The 18,517-nt window shown below is 45.4% G+C and overlaps 1 protein-coding gene across 1 annotated transcript; it reads right to left on the bottom strand.

The window, feature by feature from the left end:
• Positions 1 to 283: 283 nt before the first annotated feature.
• Positions 284 to 17,371, bottom strand: ccdc9b (coiled-coil domain containing 9B). Its single transcript, XM_076018306.1, has 15 exons — positions 17,271 to 17,371; positions 17,009 to 17,081; positions 12,060 to 12,167; positions 11,802 to 11,906; positions 11,504 to 11,656; positions 11,142 to 11,291; positions 8,946 to 9,008; positions 6,163 to 6,341; positions 4,506 to 4,555; positions 4,345 to 4,389; positions 4,084 to 4,180; positions 3,079 to 3,112; positions 2,473 to 2,989; positions 2,289 to 2,371; positions 284 to 1,471 (listed from the first exon to the last, which is right to left on the bottom strand). Exons 2-15 carry the CDS (start codon positions 17,036 to 17,038, stop codon positions 1,445 to 1,447), a joined length of 1,641 nt encoding a protein of 546 aa, XP_075874421.1. The 5' UTR covers positions 17,039 to 17,081; positions 17,271 to 17,371; the 3' UTR covers positions 284 to 1,444.
• Positions 17,372 to 18,517: the final 1,146 nt, after the last annotated feature.

Genomic DNA, 18,517 nt, shown 5'->3' with positions numbered 1-18,517 from the left:
GGTGACAGTTACACATTTTGGCCACTTTGCCTATTGCATTAATCCCTATGGATGCATGAGCGTATGGGCGATGGGCGAGTTCACCCAATGGCAGCCTATTGTGACTGGAAGAAAAATGTATTTGTCTCAATGTTGCTTGTGACACTATGTTCCTATCAAAAATATACAGTGTAGCCCGCTAGCCAATAGATTAGATTAGATTAGACTTTAAGGACAGTCACGAGGATTAGAAACGTCCTACTGGCATGACGTTGACTGGTAAAAAAAAAAAAAAAAAAAAACGTTTTCTAATTTCAAGGGAACAATCCCTTCACGGTCAAATTTTAGAAACAAAGGGCAAAATGATTCCGTAGAAACATATAAACACGAGGAGGACGAGGTGATTGTGACAACGTAAGGAACAATATGTTAAAGGGCGCGATTTATACCATCATCACTTGCCAACCGACCTTTAGATTACACAGTGTTCCAGGCTGAAGACTTCACGCCCAGTGGAGCTGTGGAGACAGTTTTTTTTTTTAGAAATGTCTGGACTTGTGCTAATCTGTGTATCAGAATCTACAATACGCTGGTGTCTTCAACCTCTTTAATGCACAATATTCTCAATATCTTTTTTTCCCGCATGTTTTTCTTCTCTGCCCGGCAGATACTTTCTTTTATAAACGTGCTGATTTAAAATCAAACCCAGATTAGAGCCCAATGTGTTTTTCGACGCAGACATCAGCAAAATACTCAACCGTCACTTTAGCTTGGATTACTTTCTCATGAAGTTACAATGTCAAACCTTCCTATGGTACAAAAAATGCTGAGTCACACGTATGATGGTTTTTACACAGTGCTGGAAATGGAAGGATGGCGTTTTGCTTTGTTGTCTCTGTGAGACGGTAATGTGACAAAGGGTCTCGAACATGCCCTAAACTAAAGTTTTGAACTTTTAAATAGAATTTAAAAACAACAATAAAAAGCCCATAGGATAGCCACTGACTCTGAAACCGAGTAATAATAAATAACGTCTGCTCCGTAAGAGGGTGAAAACAGCAACTCTAGTGAAGGTCTGCTCTATTCTATCACCGTGTCAACAGACGCAGCTGAACTCGAACTGAAAACACCTCTAAGGCAGAATTAGGCACTGAAACATCTGAATGTGGCTGAGGTTTCATTCTTTTTTTTTTTTTCCGACAGGCTGCTCCGAGTGTCGCGGATTAGCGAGCCTATTGAAGTGTACCTCCACGTTTTCATACAAATGTAAACATTCGATGATATTGCACTCAAGCCGCATACCAACAGACCAAATAGCGTCTCCGTACACGTGCCGTCATACTCATAAAGTGCTTGCATGTAAAAGAAAAGAAGAGCGAAGACAATGTTTGCCGCCGCCACCGCCGCCGCCGCTACGCCAACATTTCAGCGAGCTGAGGACTTTTGCTGGAAGAGAGGAGACGCCTCACACAATTTTCCCGTGTTCTCTTGCCTGCAAAGAAGACAGTGCAAATTAGTGTTTATTACCGCCTTATATGAAAAAATACTCACATTTTTTATTTTCCCTTATTCATACGCTACCAGTCAAAAGTTTGGACGCACCTTCTCATGCAATTTTTTTTTTAATCTTTACAACTTTCTACACTGCAGATAGATACTGAAGACATCAAATACATGCACAACATATATGTAATTATGCAGCAAAGAAAAACACGTTAAATAATCCTAAACATGCTTTTTATGAAAGGTTTTTTTTTTATGAAAAATTTAAATATAAACCGTATTTGAGTCCCTTTTAAACTTTTGATTCCTACATAATTCCATGTGTGTTCATACGTAGTGTTGATGCCTTCAGTGAGAAACTGCGATGTCAATAGTTATGAGAATGAAAGAAAAGACATTAAACTGCTATATATTATCATATATATTGCTCATATATTTGATGTCTTCAGTATGTATCTACAATGTAGAAAGGAGTAAAGATAAAGAAAAAACATTGCATGAGGAGATAGTGTTTATTGTCATTATTAAGCTAAAAAAAAGTGTGATTTTATAATATTTTTGGTTCCAGGGGATTTTATTTTAATGTAACAAAAAAAGTGCCATGGCTCAAATAAGTTTGAAAAACACTGTAAGAGCAAGTAGAGCAGGTCTATTACAAAGCAGGTAAATGCACCTAAAGTGGGCTGCACAGCACTGCACGTCTTGATGCCTTCATCCTTTTAACTCAGTCCATTTGCACTTCCTGCCTTGAGACAATTTCTACAGCCATCGATCCGCCCAGCCCTCCTCCTGTCTCTCACACTGACCTTGTCGCTGCTGCTGGAGAGTGTGGGGTGCGTTTCCCCGGATTCCATGCTCAGGACAGACAGACCGGACTCTAACAGTTCTTCTTGGAAAAAAGAGAAGACGGCGTCTTGGAATACGGCAAAGTGACATCAAATCAATTTCTGCCGTGGGGGAAATTCAAAGACGAGTGACAAGGTTTCCCACCTGTGTTCGTGTTGCTGATGCTGCACTTGGCCAGCTCTATGGGCTGTGCAGAGGGGCCGCATGCTTTTTCAGGGGAAGCGGAGCGGGGAGTTGCCGAGCGGTCGCTGCCGTCCGTTCTGGTACATTCAGTGTCAGATGGCTGGTGCTCGGACGCGGGGAGAGCGGGGAGAGCGGGGAGAGCGGTCGGAGCGCCTCCTGCTCGATCGTGAGCGCCGCCGCTGCCGTCGTCCGGCTGGGCACTTTCCCCAGACGGCCGCGGCCCTTGTTTGGAAGCTTTTAACGAGCTGACACATCTGGCCTCCGAGTCGGCGCAGCGCGGGGACTGGAAGGGCTCTTCTGAGAAGCGCACTCTCTTCTCAGCGCTCCGGGGGGACGAGGCCTCGGCCTTCCCCTCCTCGCCCGCCTCCTCGGACGTACTAAGTGGAAGCGGTTCCGGCGACACCTTCGATTCTTCTGCCTCCGGATCCGTGAGAGCGTCGAGTTCCTCCAGGAATTCTTCCAGAGTTGTGTCACACATCTAGATGATGACAGCAAGTCAGTACCCATGCACATGTTTAACAAGCAGACTCGGTCCTATGGATGCAAAACACTTTGATCGTATTTCACCTGGAACTTCTCCTCATCTTCGTTTGGCTGCCATCTGAATATAAGAAACATTTTCATTACAAGCTGTGCACTTGAGCTTTTCACTCTTTTGATTTATACATGTTAAGGTTTACTCTAGACGGACGACAAACAAACAGCAACCACACACTCATAATCAAATATCAAATTTAATTTAATTTAATTTAATTTAATTTAATTATTTAACAAACTTGATATTTGCATAAGATTACGAGTGTTTACGCTGGGGTTTTTTTGTCTTCTGAGTGTCCTAGTCCAGCACCAACACCTCCCCGAAACTCCGGTGAAACAAATTAAGGTAATCAAATTCCAATGGCAAATAGAAAACACCTTCACCAAGCAACAGCGGAACCTTCCTGAACGCTGAACAATTCAAGCAGAACTCTGTGCAGTATACGTAGTTTATGTCTCGCTGGCTTCGGTCTCAGCTGCTGTATTCTCACCCATCAGCTGCTACAACAGCACACAGTCACAGATCAAAAAAAAGAAGAAGCTTCTGGCAGTTGGCAGTTTTGCATCATCCCCTGGCCTTTCTATTTGGATCACTGACACGCTACAATGAAAAACCATGTGGCATGTCGCATATAAAATTAAAATCAAATGTTTCAATGACGCACCACAGTGACCCCTACAGGAGTGAGAACCAAAGGAAGGTGAGGATACTGGATACACAAGTGTGATTTTTCAATCGGTTGACCATCTCCTTGTTTAGGAGTTCAGAGGGAGGAAGTGGGTTCATGTAAATCAGGACTTGACTCCCGGTGTTCACAGCCCAGCAGGAACCACTTTGCTGAATCACTCAGCTAAGCAAAGTGGTGCCTTTGTGTGGAAACCGAAACTGCTGGAATTTTGTAAGAGTGTCTTTTCTTCTCGTGATGCTTTTGCATAACCTGTGGTCAAAAACTCTGGATGTTTGCGATGCATTCGAGTCACATTCATGCTGTTTTGTGTGCGCATGCACAGATGCAGCCAGTAGGTTTTACTGACCTCCGGGCTCTCCCCGTCAGACGATCAATGCCTTTCGCTTTGCTGCTCATCACCGGTACGTTCTTTGCTCCCTTGTCTTTGCCTTGTTTCTCGTTACCTGGGGCAGGAACATTTAAACAAAAACGAAATGTGAGATATTTTAGACATCATCGTTAGTTCCCAAGGGCTGACTTCAATTTTCTAATAATCTCTGTCTTTGTGATGACAAGAAAATGAATGTGTGTGTGTGTGTGTAATTTGGGACCTTTAAGTGTCTTTTACCTCTTGAATCCGCTTTGGCTTGTCCTCTTCTCGTGTTGCGCCCGCCTAGAGGCAAAACAACAATATAATACGGGCACAAGGACGATTACAGCTCAGAAACATATGATATACAATATATTTAAATACAAATATTTCATTCAATTGTTGTTGTATTCTCTTGCCTTTGCTCGAAGGTCCCCAGTCTCTGTAGGGGACGGGTTTCTCCGAGAACCTAAGAAGAGAACTTAGTTTAGGTGCAAAAAAAAAAAAAAAAAATCAAATGCGACACATAATTGAAAATTCCTTGATAATAACATCTCTGCCCCTGTATGCAGACAAGATTTTATTCTAGAAAGGCAAATAATCATCTATTCAAAATTATTTTGTGACATTTGTTAGAATGGAGAGTGTTTTTTTGTCTCACATAATGCCATAATTTGATTTTATGTCCAGCAAGGCCAGCTGCATTGTTAAATCAGAAACGTTTCCTGTTCCATTCTCACTCAGGGGGCTTGTTTAAGCTTCGCCAAATAAGGCAAAGCATTCCATCCCTTATTCCCAACTAAAAATAGCTGTTCCTCCCTTCTTTCTTTACATTTATTTGCTCCTTTAAACAGCGCATTGGACAGGACACCCAAAGGGAAAATGGACCACATTGTTTAATACTGTATTAAAACTTCAAAAGCAAAGCATTACATTTTTTTTATTTTTTTTTTAAAATTCAACTCCAGAGTTTTCTTTAAAAAGTGACTAATGGATTATGTGATCATGAAACAACATCCTGTGACTTGAAGATTTGTTCTCGCGATCATGTGGCAGGATGTGGACTCCAGTCACCTCATCGAATGGATTCTTCCACTGAATATTAAAAAAAAAAAAAAAAAAAAAAAAGACAGACTGTTCTTCAACTTACTCACTTACATCCACACTTGAGGTAAATAGATGTTCCAACACCAGAATGAAAAGTTAAGGAGATCTGGTGCCTTTTTGGGCCCACCCACATAGAACTCATACCCATCAAATCAGGAAGCCTCTTGATGGATGATCACTATGCTGCCTCAACCCTCCTCCTCATCATACTAGCGCTCTTTTATAGTCCCGCAGTTCATTTTTAGAATACGATACAAAGCTAACCATAGCTAAGCTGTCCTCAAATGGCCCATGCACAGGCAACAGCGTATACACATTCAGTCACACAGTCGAGGCATGTGACTGCATCTCTACGCCGACTAAAATGTTGATTTGAATCTACAGCAAAGCAACACGCAAGAGGTGAAAGAAATGGCTGTGATTGTTACACAATTCCAAGAAATAAACAAGAGGGGGAAAAAATAACACTAGAAAATTCATAATCTCACCATCAAATTTTAGCCTGATCATGGTGAACAAAACTGTTCCCAATTTACAATCAGCCTTATTTTTGAAACTGGGTAAAAAAAAAAAAAAAAAGGTGAGCCCACAAGGCAAAGTCATGCTTGATTTATGCAGACTGACTTTGGTGCAATTCTCTGAAAAATGTGGATCATTTCATCAAAGGGCAACATTTCATAATCTGAACTCTGCTCACTGGAGACAATGGATCAATTAATTATTTTTGTAATCAGCCATGCTAGATAGCATTTCATAGTTTTTGGCGAGCTAAGACAACCTGCTGCTTGAAAACTGAGCGATTTTTTTTCAAATTAATTTTCATTTTTATTCCTCTGTTTAGTTCTGGGCTGAAAATACTTTTTTTTTTTTAAATCAAGGTGGTTCAAAGGATAACACTGAGTATTGACTTTATCAAGAGCCATCAGCATGAGATGTGCCCAACGAGGGCGGAATTCTGAAAAGTCATACATGCTCTCGGTTTTGTCCATGTCCCACGCCCGCCTCCACTGGCCCTTGGAGTTTTTATGGCGTGCCACTCTCTCTCGGTCAATCTCCTCGCGCTCCCTCTTCCAGCGCAGGTACTCCTCCTGCTCCTCTTTCGACGTCGGGATGTTCAGGTCGGTGCCGGTCAGCGGGCCGGCGAGATCCTGAGCGGAGACAAAACAGGTTGACGTACCTTCGCACGTAAACAGCGCGGCGCAGATATATGAGAGCACGCGGTGCACTCGACAGTAATTAAGTGCTGGCATTGAAACATGACTAAATTAAAAGCCTTGCTTCCCTCTGAGCGCCGATCAGTGGAGGGACAGGATCAGCAGCCTGGGTGGCCGTAAGCAAGCGTAGCCTCTAATATCTTTAGAAATAATTGGGCAGCAACAAACAGCGTGTGCGGTATTCGTACAAGAAATATTTCAGCTTATCTTTAAGCACTAACAAATGCCTGTGGTTGTCTTTTTTATCTCCGCTCCTCTTTGATTCCCAACAGCGCGGTTTTGTTGACCATCTCTGCCAGGGGGGGAAAAAAAAGCCACGCACACGCAGCGCAATTAGGGCCGCGCTCTCCAGCCTCCCCACAGCCACCCCCACTCCTTCACCTATTTATTGATCACCGTGGTGAAGGCAGCGGTGACTGATTGCCACCGAAGCACTGAACTGACGCAGGCGTCAACAGGACGGCGTGAAGGCAAATCGCGTGGGGAACCATCGGTGGTACGAGAAAAATGCCGATTCATGGCTGTTTTTTTATAGAGAAGGAAGAACATTATGATATATTCATAAATTCAAAATATATTATATATATTCATCTCACCTCCTACCATTTTCTATTACCACTCAGCTGCTCTCAGGGTCGTGGGGTTTGTGACAAAATGCTTCTCGGCACATTATGTCAGACGGGGGAGAAAACAAAAAAAACAGCAGAGTGCCAGTAAGAACCCATGATGTTTTTCCTCCAGGCTGACGCGGCCCAATCACAGCCTGTAAACAAGTTGCCTTCCTGTGTACGTTTCTCAGAGAACACGAGGGCTGCATCCATCCATCCATCCCTCTGTTTTCCATCTGGCCTCCCTCCTCTCTCTCCGCCGGCCCTCCCCGGAGGACGTCAGCAGCCATGGGGGAGGGCCACTCTCACATGTCGCAACAGGCCGTGTTCCGCCGCCACCCCGGGCGCCCTGCTAATTAGCGCTTTTCAATTTCTCGCCTCCGTCAGGCCTCTCAGGGAGGTTATCGGGGGCAGGTGGGGCAGACGGGCTGAGACGCGGCTCAGCAAAAAGGGCTTCGAACGAGCTGGGAACACAAGAGCGCTGAAATTAAAATGGCCCCGTTTTATGCTGGAGAGTGTATACATTTGCTAAACAAAAAGAAATGAGCAAAGACCAAAAGCACTTGCTGCATATACTCCTGATGACTGCTAAGAAAATGATAACAATTAAAGTGGATGAATCCACAGCCGCCTACAGTGGCACAGTGGAAACAGAAGCTGAGGGAAGTGTATGGAATGGAGGCTTTAACTGCTAAACTACAACTAAGGTCTGATGTCTTTGGGAGAAGGTGGCTACCGATAGCAAGATACCTCTCTGATATCTGAGGGGAACCTCACGCTAGGCCGGATTGTCTTAGGTGTCCACTTGTTTGTTTGCCGTTTCTCAATGGCTGGTTCTGTTCGGCTTTCTGGACCCTAGTGAATTTTGTTTTGTTTTGTTTTCTTGTCATGTCAGCTGCACTCATGCATGGCTTGTGATGCTGTCAAGGGACTGTTGTATTGTTTGTGGTGCGCGTCTATTAATAAAAATAAAAGAAAGTTTAAAAAAAAAAGAAAAAAAATGAGCAAAGCTCCCAAGCTTTTGACATTCTATTTGTGTAAAAACCTTAGGACAACTAACCCAGTGTGGTATTTCATTGAGGTCTCGCTCGGCCGGCAGGGTACGGAGAGTCATCAGCAAAGTATTTGTCATGTGGTTTTCCCAGCGAGCGAGCGAGCGAGCATTTAAAGCCCGTCCTCAGCATGCTTATGTCACGCCTACGGCCCTCCGACCCCTCCAGTGGCCGCAACACGTGAGCCAGCACAAGGCAGATTGGGGACGAGGAAAGAGCGAGCGGGATGGCATGTGAATGGGAGTGGGTGTGAGTGCATCTGTCTTCAGTTGAGTGCTGTGTCATGAGCACAGAGGGCATATTTTTACATAGTTTTTCCTGCTGTTTTCTTTTTGTGAAGCTGTTCCCTTTGTTGTCTCTTCACGGCAAAACACCACCACCACCACACAGAGGTAGGGATGTTACCAATGAATTGATTATCGATCAATTGTTGATTAAGAATTTAATCGATTCCATCAAATTGGTTGCAATTAATTGAACGTTGTTTACGGGGGTAGTTAATGTCATTATAACAGTGCAGTGGCAGGAAAGAGCAATTCACCTGTAGACACTGATGGTCATAACATACCTAGAACAAGTTACTTTTTTCTTTTTCCTTTAAAGTTGAAATGTGACCCATTAGAAGCCAAATTAAAGTAATTAACATTAACATTATTCAAGGGTTAAATAATGTGTTCCATACTTTTCATGGTGAAATCTAGGAAATTTAGGATTTAGGTTGCTTACCAATTAATCATTAATCGATCAATAAGGTCAATTAACTAACGATTAATGAATTCATCGATTACTTGCATCCCTAAACGGAGCTATTAAAGATTGCAGCGTTTTACAGCAAGCAGAGAAATGTGACATCAGGTGTGTGGAGGTTGAGGAGGTACCTGGCCTTGTTCTGGAAGCCTCTGGAGCTCATCAGTGTGCTTCTGCCCCTGTTTGACTTGATCCTGTCAGAGAGAGAAGAGGTCAAAAATGATGTCAACCGAAGTAGAAATGCAAAAGAGTCGCAGCAGAGGCTCAACACGTGAGAGCAATTTCAGATAAGGAAGCTTGTACAGTTGCGATTAGGAGGAGCACACTGCCACCAAGTGGCGCTGCCGCGCCATGGCGTCACACTGTCCTCGGGATATTTTTTTTTTAACTCCAGGTCATTGGGATGAACTCAGCAGTGGTTTGACATGTGGCTAGAAAATATCAAAACCTCATTTAATTGCAGGAAAGGCAGCAAGAACACTTGGTTCCCGTCTGCTGCTGTCAGCGAGGTTTGTGCGTGAGTCACGTCGCCGTCTAAATCGAGTCATATTTTGCCAATTTATCGGCCGCAGACACACCGGGCCCGACACGCAAAATCACATATGCGAATTCAAGACCCCCTTATCACCTCATCCCCTTTCTTCTCCGTCCCCCTCACTGTTTCTTCCCCCTTGGCATGTTGCCAGAGAAGCGTCTCTTCGGCAGCATAAAGAGCCTTTTCAGATTGAGAAGGCAGCCGAATGTTAATTAGATCAAAACGGCCCTTTCAGGGTGGTGGGAATGGGAAAACAGAGAAGAGTGGATCGCTTTAGGTTCCAGAGAGGAGGAATGGAGGCTGGAAACAGATGGTGGGCTGCCAGAAGACCCCCCCCACCACCACCACCACCACCACCCAATCCTGCCTCATTCTACATTTCCTCCGCTCCCCTCCGCACCCCATCTATCTTTGTCTGTTATGAGTGTGAGCTGACAGTCGGAGGCGTGACACGACGTCTGGGGGAGCCCCCCCCCTCTCGCATCGCCGTCATTTATTTTCAAGCTTTAACACATGGGGGTCCTCAACCCCCCCCTCTCATCCACGCAAAAACACCAACACTCAGCCAGACAGATCGGTGACATTTTGTCCTACCATCAGCTTCCCCTCTTTCTCGCGCTGCCCTCCAGCCGCCGTGAAAAGAAATCTGTTAAATGATACGGGTTACGTAAGCTGCAGCCACATGTAAACCAGGTCTCTGGGATACGCGGATGACCGGTGCACCAGAGCGCTGGCTCCTGTTCAAGTGCTGATTCAGTCCACATGATACATAAAGGGGTTGGGTGGGGGGCGACGGGGCCCGGGCAGGGCCTGAAATAAAAGCGAGAGGGGGTGGGGGGGGGGGGACAGTTTGTTCAGCGCCGTGGATTCTGCGCCCGCGATGGCTGGAACGGGGCTCGTGCGCGCCGGGGGCGGACAATTAAACTGTATAAACATATTTATAAAGCGGCACGGAACAGACTGCGTCTGTGTTTACAGTCGGGAGAATTGAGCCGCGCGAGTGTGTGTGTGTGTGAGAGTGTGTCTGCGTCGCGCGCTTGTGTGCGTGAGAGACACAACAGCTGTTTTGGAGTTTCAGCATACCTCCGGGGCTCACGTCAGCGTCAGCGGCGGCATGGCATTTCACAGCCCAGCCTGTGTCCGGAGCGCGCGTGTGCACACGGGCCTCGGCCTGTGTGTGTCAAGTGGCAGCTTTGCCGTTCTCACATTGTCGGCCTTTTTATTGTCAGATTTGACGCTGTTACCGCTGAAATCTGCCATTTATAGACCTGAAGGGATTCACTGAACCACCGAGCCGGACGTGCATGAAAGCACCCACACACACACACACACACACACACACACACACACACACACACACTCTCTCTCTCTCTCTCTCTCTCTCTCTCTCCCGCTGGTTAGATGATTTTTCATTCGGCTAAAAATACAAGCCAAGCTCATCAAAGGGTGGGAAAAAAAAAGAAAGACCCTCAAGACCTCAAGGTCGATAAAGAAATAAAGAACAATCAGCTAAATCTGCTGCATCTCTTCAGATTGGCCTCTTGATAACGACACACCTCTATTAGCAGGCCTCTCCGTTAATCCCACATCAGTCACAGCCCTGCTCCACCCCCTGTCTGCGAGCCTTTGTGCTCCATCACTGGATGGGTGTGTCCAGCCAACGTGTCTGACATGTATGTAAAAACGCGCCGGTGCGGCTCCAGACAATGACGGGGGGGGTACGAGGGAGTGGGAGCCGGCTGAGGGGCGCATGTTAAGTGCGCTGCTGGACTGGTGGGTGTGCCATTCAGACCTGTGCTGCCGCGTCTCTCTTGGCTGTGTGTGGCGGCTGCTTCCCCCTCGCCGTGGACTCCGCGCGCTTCGCCTGTCCGTCATCTGCAGGCCCCCTGATGTCTGCGGGACCCGGCCGCCTCTCTGTCCTCTCACTCACCACCCTCTTACCCTGGAGAGTGGAGGGGAGGAGAGGGGGAGGGGGGGGGCACTTACTCATATTACCATAGCAACATGCATTGTAACATAAAAGGCTAAATGGCTAAAGTCTTATTATATAACAAGGGCTTGGTGCAGTTTTTGCTGTAACTCTGCGGCTGCTCGCGTGTTATTCTTAATTTATCGCATCACATCTCCGCTCAGCTCTGACAAGCGCTCACAAACCTTTTTCCCAGCCATGGTGACCATTAGCTGCTTCCTGTGACCTCGTCCGGCACCCTGCTGTGGGCTCTCGTCCTCTCCGTCAGGCCCTGCCTCCTGCTGACCTTTCCCTTCCAGCGACCCACTAAATGGCTTTGTCACCACCACGCGATTGTCCTGTTAAGAGGGGCGTAGCAGGTGTGGGGGTGGGGGGTGGGGGGCATCTTACCATTTAAAATATTCATCACACAATGTGTTAAACGCTACTCACTATACCACCGCCCACTTTTAAAGCAGGTCGACTCATTTCCAGGGAACTCACACTGGTCGACTTGCTGATTGTGATGGTGATGTCCTCGGCTTTTCCCTTGCGGCTCTTGAGGGCCATTCCTTCCTCTTCTGCTCGCTTCCTGTCCTCCTCTACCTCCTATATGCAACTCAATAGAGACAAGAAACTAATGAAAAGGCTTCAAAGACATGTAGCAGGAGGAGAAGGTAAGTCACAAATGGCTATTTCGACACCTGCTGGTCACATCCAGGTTTGGCCCTCCGTTGTCCCGCCTGCAGGCATTGGTCCTACCTTGTAGCGCTTCATCAGCACTTCATTCTTCCTGCGGAGAGCCTCGATCTTCTTGTCCAGCTCCACGTCTCTCCCATGATCCCTCTTGGGCATCATGTCGCTGGGGCTCTTTGGACAGACACAGTAGATCATCGACCCAGTTATTAAAAGAAGAACTACCGTTGTCAAAAAAAATACCAGAGACTCTTTGCATAGTGCAATGCAAGTTTTTATAGTGCAATAAAAAAAATAAACACAAACAATATTCATGTATTTTCTGGATTTGCTTTTCTGGAAATTGTCTTGGACCCTTTATTATCCCAAAATGTGCCTGCGACTTCACTCCTGTGCGTGCTTACACACTCGCATCTCACAGCCAGTACAGGTGGAGCATTCATCATGAAGCTCGGTTACACAGCACAGAATGCATACGCAGAGCATCTGAAACATCTCCGAGTGGTCAGCATGTCACGTCTCCTCACATGACAGGAGGCCCTGACGCCAAAATGTCCATGTGCTGCCACTGAGCAGCAACTGCAGCGGAGGTGCATGTTATCACCAGGTCCTTAAAACAACTGTGAATATGTACAAGAGTAAGCAGAGGGGAAGCACTCTGCACAGCCACCCACAACAGATACATTTAGTTTGATTTGTATTACCACAGTATAACGATGTGGAATTCTAAACAGTAGCTTTAAGATCCCTCTTCTGATTAAATGTATTAATGGGGGAAATGACTGTGGAAAGCATTTTAAAAGCAAGCCTATGAACCACTGATGACCTTAATTGGTGATGTGAGATATGGAAGCGTGCACTGCGACTAGACATGCCCACATTTGAGGCACTGCGGTAATAACTGATGTCATCTCTTACGAGTTAAACACTTGACTTTCTTTCAGTGAGAGGCTGAGGGCAGAAGAGAGTGAACGACCACGGTTGTTGTTGATGTTGCTGTTTTTAGTTTTCATTGTTATTCTTTCTGTTGTTTTGTTTTTCTATCTATCTATCTATCCCTGAAAAAGCTTTGTGTTTTTCTGTAAACACAGTGTCAAAATCCCAACACTAGTTAAAGCAGAAAGGGGGACAATTTTCCTCTTTCAAACCTTTTACATCAGTTATTGATGTTTCTTCTTCTTGCTATTGAAACATGTTTCAGATTCACAAAATCAGCATTTAGCATGAAATAGAGCAAAGAAATTCAGTATCATTGTACGCTGACTCCTCCTATTTTTGTCTTTGCAAAGTGCATGTAAGTAGGGATGGTACACACGGCGGTCGTCTCCACATGATTAGGGTTAAAAGAGTCTTCAAAGAAGTGGTTGACTAAAGGTTCATGGCTCATGGTCATCAGGTGCAAGACATTTTAGAGGTGGTAATAAATCTTCACAGTATAGATAAATATAAACCTGCAGCAAGCAGGTGGTTAGCCAGGATTAGCAAAGGAGCACAACTTCATAGTGGAGCTGTTTGGTCACGATATAAACCAGAATCTCTTACAATGTTAATCTAACAAATTGAAAATTTGTTGATTGTGAAAGTGATACAAGGACTTTTTGTTTCAACAAAGATAATCTTCTACGTCTGACTTTTTACAAAAGTATCGAACTATACACTTAAATTCTCACACTGGCACACAGTAAAATGTCTGCATGAGAACTGGTCACAAGGCAAGTACTGCCTGACTGTTTATAAGGCACAGGGCTCAGTGACATGACACCAGAAGAAAAACAAAAACCTCAGGAAATTACACTCTTGCATTCACTCTTGCACTTTAAATCTGGAGAAACCAGCCTTAATGCTGACTCATAACAAAGAAGAAAAGCTCTGCCAAAAGCTTGAGCAGAAGGTATCAAAGCTTTGCGTTTCCGTCTCTTTTGAATGTGCAACTTTCCCTGACTGCACGAGTTCTGTTCTGTGCTTCATGATGAGTGCGAATAATCTCAACAGTTGCACTCTGCATCTATCAGCTATTAGAATTTATTCAAAGCTGAGTGGAGGTGGCAAAACGTCCTCTGGAATAAAAGAGTGCCGCTTGACGAAAGTGTAAAGTATGTCAGTCTATTCATACTACAAACTCTTTGTGACGTAGCCATGTTGCGAGTCCGTCGTCACATCTCGCTGATGGTGAGGGAGCTTCTTGTATGTGATATTGCAAGCATGGCGTGATGACTCACGGTCAGGGAGAGCACGAAAAAAAACCACACAATTTGCTCCGCTTCAAAACTGGCCGCAGTTATTATCGCCGTCACGCTTGCGAAGACCTCCTCCTGCCCCCGAATTAAAATTAAAATTAAATTTAACAAGAACCTCAAACAGCGGCGTTCGTTCTCGCTCGACCCCATCTCGTAACATTTTGCGGCCTGCGTGCAGACTTTATGTTTAATAACATAAACGAGCACGTTGATGGGAAACACCTGCAAAGACGCGGCGAGGCAGGACAAAAGTTACAACTCACTCGGAAGGAGGCAGCAGGCCAGAAAGTGGCTACCTCACAGCTTCCAGTTGTCAGGGTATCCAAACACAACAGACCATGAGGACATGCCGCCAAGAATAGGCGCAACGGAGAGACACGACTTCTAATCTCCGCACGGCCAGTGACGGCGGCCAAAACAAGCCCCGCCGTTGGAGGGGACGAGAGCCCTCGTGGGTTTCCGCTGGGCCACTTTTGATTCCCCACCGCAGAAGGACGGCTTATCGTGCCCACGCACGCCACAACAACGGCCGCAAAAGAGAAACCCACAACGAGACATGCAGAGGGTGCCTGCTAGTGGGCAGCACCCGTGTCCCGACAAACAGAGGGGAAGGAGGGGAAGAGGGGGCGCTGCAGCAGCGGCAGCAGCAGCGGCAGCAGCAGCAGCAGCAGCGAGAAGGGAAGGCTTGGCTCCTACCCCGGTGCTGCTGCAGTAGAGGGACGAGGGGGAAGCGCCTGACACACAAGTGCAATGCAGCATGAGGACGCAGGCGAATCTGCGACAGAGGAGCAGGAGATGAAGACCGGGAGGGTTAGGAGGGGAGCGGAAGGGGATGGAGGGGGGGGGGCGGAGGCAGCAAGCAGGGGAGAGAGGGAGAGAGCTGAGGAGGCACTCACGAGTCTTTCCATGTCAGCGGTGAGAGCTGGGCTGGGTCCAGGCGCGAGGAGGCGCAGAGGGCTGCCCGGAGTCTCCGATCATGCCTCGATGACAATGAGCCAAGTTGGGCGAGCGGCCAAGACGTCTAACAAATGCAACAGAGCTCCCCTGTTAACGGATTTCACAGCACCCATCTGCCTGCCTGCCTGCCTGCCTGCCTGCCTGCCCGCCCTCCCTCTCTCTCTCCCTCTCTCGCTCTCTGCTTCTCTCACCCTCCCACCCTCCAGCACATATGCTCGCTCACTAGCTCACTTGCTCGCTCTCCCTCTTGCCCTCTCCAAAACACTTGCTCCTTCCCTTCCTCACTCAGCGTCAGCTCTCAGCACAAACCTTGCCCCCCCCCTCCTCCGCCTCTTTTTACATAAACACCAGGCAGGTTTTACTTTTTTTTTTTTACTCTGTAGCCATCATTGAGTGTTGTGTTTTGTTGCGTAGGTTTTAAAGCACATATAAAACAGTTACTTCAATTTTATTTTTTTTTTCTTATTCAAACAAATGTAAAAAGAGTTGTCTACCTGAAAAGAAAGATAGATAAGATGAAAAATTTAACACAAACACAAGTCCATGCTAATGGCATACAGCATGAAAACATTCAAGCAAAAAAAAAAAAATGCAAAAGACATCTTGAGTAGAGGAGAGAGTCAACGCTCTGCACTTACCCGAGCACTAACAGAACAAGCACACTTTTGAAAGTGACATATCTGGGCTGCATTTTCAGACACACAACCAACGTTCTACACGGATAAGTTGACATTATTAGCAGAAGCTCTTTAGCCAACACTTAAGCATTTGAGCTATGTTGTACTGAATTTCAGCAATGTGACAAAAGCTGCTTCAGTGATACGCTATGTGTGTATGTGTATGTTAAAAAAAAATGGCCACACAAGTGTTATGGAGCATTATGACGTTACCGTGGCTATGCTCTTACCTCGGGGGGAAATAGTCAGACACAATCGCACATTTATTTTGTATTTGTCGTGCTATCTGTGTTTTGGGGGAATTTTGAAAAATATAAACTATTAAAAACGGGACAGACAATCAGTTGGCCTGAAGGATATTAGAAAATTTGTACAGTCCTTGTCCTATGTGATTCATATTATGCTACTAATCTGTAAATCTTATGTACTACTAAAAACAAGAAACTCCAAATCCAAATCCCAGCCAAGTATTCACGTATTTCTGGTAGAATTTGATTTTTACATAAATATTGCAACACTAACAGAATAATATAAAAAGATGAGTAAGTATATGCTGCATAGTGTTTCCAACTTTCATTCCGAAAAATAAAAGAGGCCTCCCGCAGTGCTCAGGGCCATGACCATCACAGGCCAGTGGGAAATCCAGCAGTGGTAAATCATAACTTAAAATAGGGTTTCAAAAAAAGTGCAGGATGGATGGCCTTTACAAAGGAACAAGCGATCCTGATTCATAGCCCACTCTTCGCAAGCTACGCAGCCAGCAGGCGGTTGTGGTATTGCCTGCAGCTACGTACATTACGGTTTTGAACGAAAACTCAATGCAAACGAATGTGAGTTTGCATCCAAAAGAAATTTACGTTCAAGAATACTTAGAAATACGGGACAAACACCGTCCCATATCGAGTTAAAACGGGACGCACTATTTAATTGCCAAATACGGGACAATTCTGTATTTTAAGAGACGGTTGGCAACTCCAGCAATACACTCGTGTTGGAAAACAATGAATGCATCTATCAAAAAAAAAAATATATATATATATATATATATATATATATATATATATATATATATATATATATATATATATATATATATATATATATATATATATATATATATATATATATATATATATATATGTACCTGGTCAGACGTGAGACCCAGACGGTCCATCGCGGAGGTGACGTCTCTTTTTAGGCGCAGCTCGCGGGCACGGCTACATGGAGATTAGCAAATGTTAGCTTCGCCAATATAAACATTCCGGAAGAAAAAGAAAAAAAAACATGCAACTTAGGTCATTAGTGTGACTGCAATGTGTTCGCCAAGCACAATACTACAATAGCTGCGCAATTATATAATTGTATTGATTCATTTATTTATTTCAACGTAAAGCTGTGCGACCTACAGTTGCCGTGGCCCAGTCGTTGTCAAATAGTGGGGCGCGCTGCGATGCCAGGTTGGGGGGCGCGTGTGGCTCCGGGGAACATGTTTGTTGTTGTTGTTGTTGTTGTTGTTGTTGTTGTTGTGGTGGTGGTGGTGGTGGTGGTGGTGGTGGTGGTGGTGGTTGTTGTTGTTGTTGTTGTTGTTGTACTAGAATAAAGTGTAATTGGACATCCATTACAATAGATGGCAGTGGCGCTCTTATTGTCAGAGTGTGTGCGCAGGGAGTAGCTTTTAGCTCTGTGTGTAGATGTCTCCTACCAGTCCATGCGGACTGTGTTTACTCTGTCTCTGTCTTTTGCACATTCCTATTAAATCGTGTTTAGATGCGGGCGGGCTGAACGGGAGGCTGGCGTGCGCTTAACAGGGAGGAAAGTAAGAAAGCGCTGCGAGCACTCCCTCTGGTGGCAAAGGTCGGGAACTATTCGCGCCCAACAAAAACCGAGAAAGCCGCTGTCAGAGTTGCACCACGGGAAATGTAGGATCCCAGTGGCTGTTGGAACGTGAGCTAACTACAGAGCTCTGCTTGACTGAGTCATACTAGTAGCTCAGACGCCTACAAATTGTTATGATTTGTTTTATTTTTTTTATTTTTTTTACTTGTCATGAAAATTATGGGTTCAAGCCGTATAAAGGCTAATAGGGCCCATCCCTCCCCAACTGCACGGTAGTGACTTACACTGTTGCCTCAAAGTAAGAAGGCTGTGGATATGATCCCTACCTGGGGCCTTTCTGTGTGGAGTTTGCATGTTCTCCCTGTGTCTAATGGACTAAAGGTGAGTGAGTGAGAGTGAATTCTTTGTGGGCCTGCGATGGTGACTTGTCCATCGCCTTCGCCCCATGACAGCTGGGATAGGCTCCAACAGACCCCAACAACCCTGAGTGCAGGAGGAAGCAGGTATAGAAAATGGATGGATGGTTGTTGTATATTTTATGTTATCGATGCAGCAACGTGAACTGCTAGGAGAGAGCATCGCAGCTTCATGCAGCCCCAGCTGGATCTTCAGTTCCTTTTTTCATCACTCAGCGCTGGCAGATGATTTCCATGGATTAAATTGGACCATATTTATCTAAACTCAGTCATTTGAGCAACACACTCACTGAGTTCCCCTTGGCATCTTTGAGAGAAGAGCAATTATTCTCAACCTACTGCCAACAAAAGCTGAATCAAAAGTGCACATTTGTGATGTCTTAGAAAAACTCATATACATT

This window comes from Nelusetta ayraudi, unplaced genomic scaffold (assembly GCF_046127955.1).
Source record: "Nelusetta ayraudi isolate G7.1 ecotype Tasmania unplaced genomic scaffold, CSIRO-AGI_Nayr_v1 ptg000007l, whole genome shotgun sequence".
Classification (NCBI taxonomy): Eukaryota; Metazoa; Chordata; class Actinopteri; order Tetraodontiformes; family Monacanthidae; genus Nelusetta; species Nelusetta ayraudi.
The sequence above is the reverse complement of the archived record's forward strand: the minus strand, read 5'-3'. Positions and strand labels throughout refer to the sequence as shown.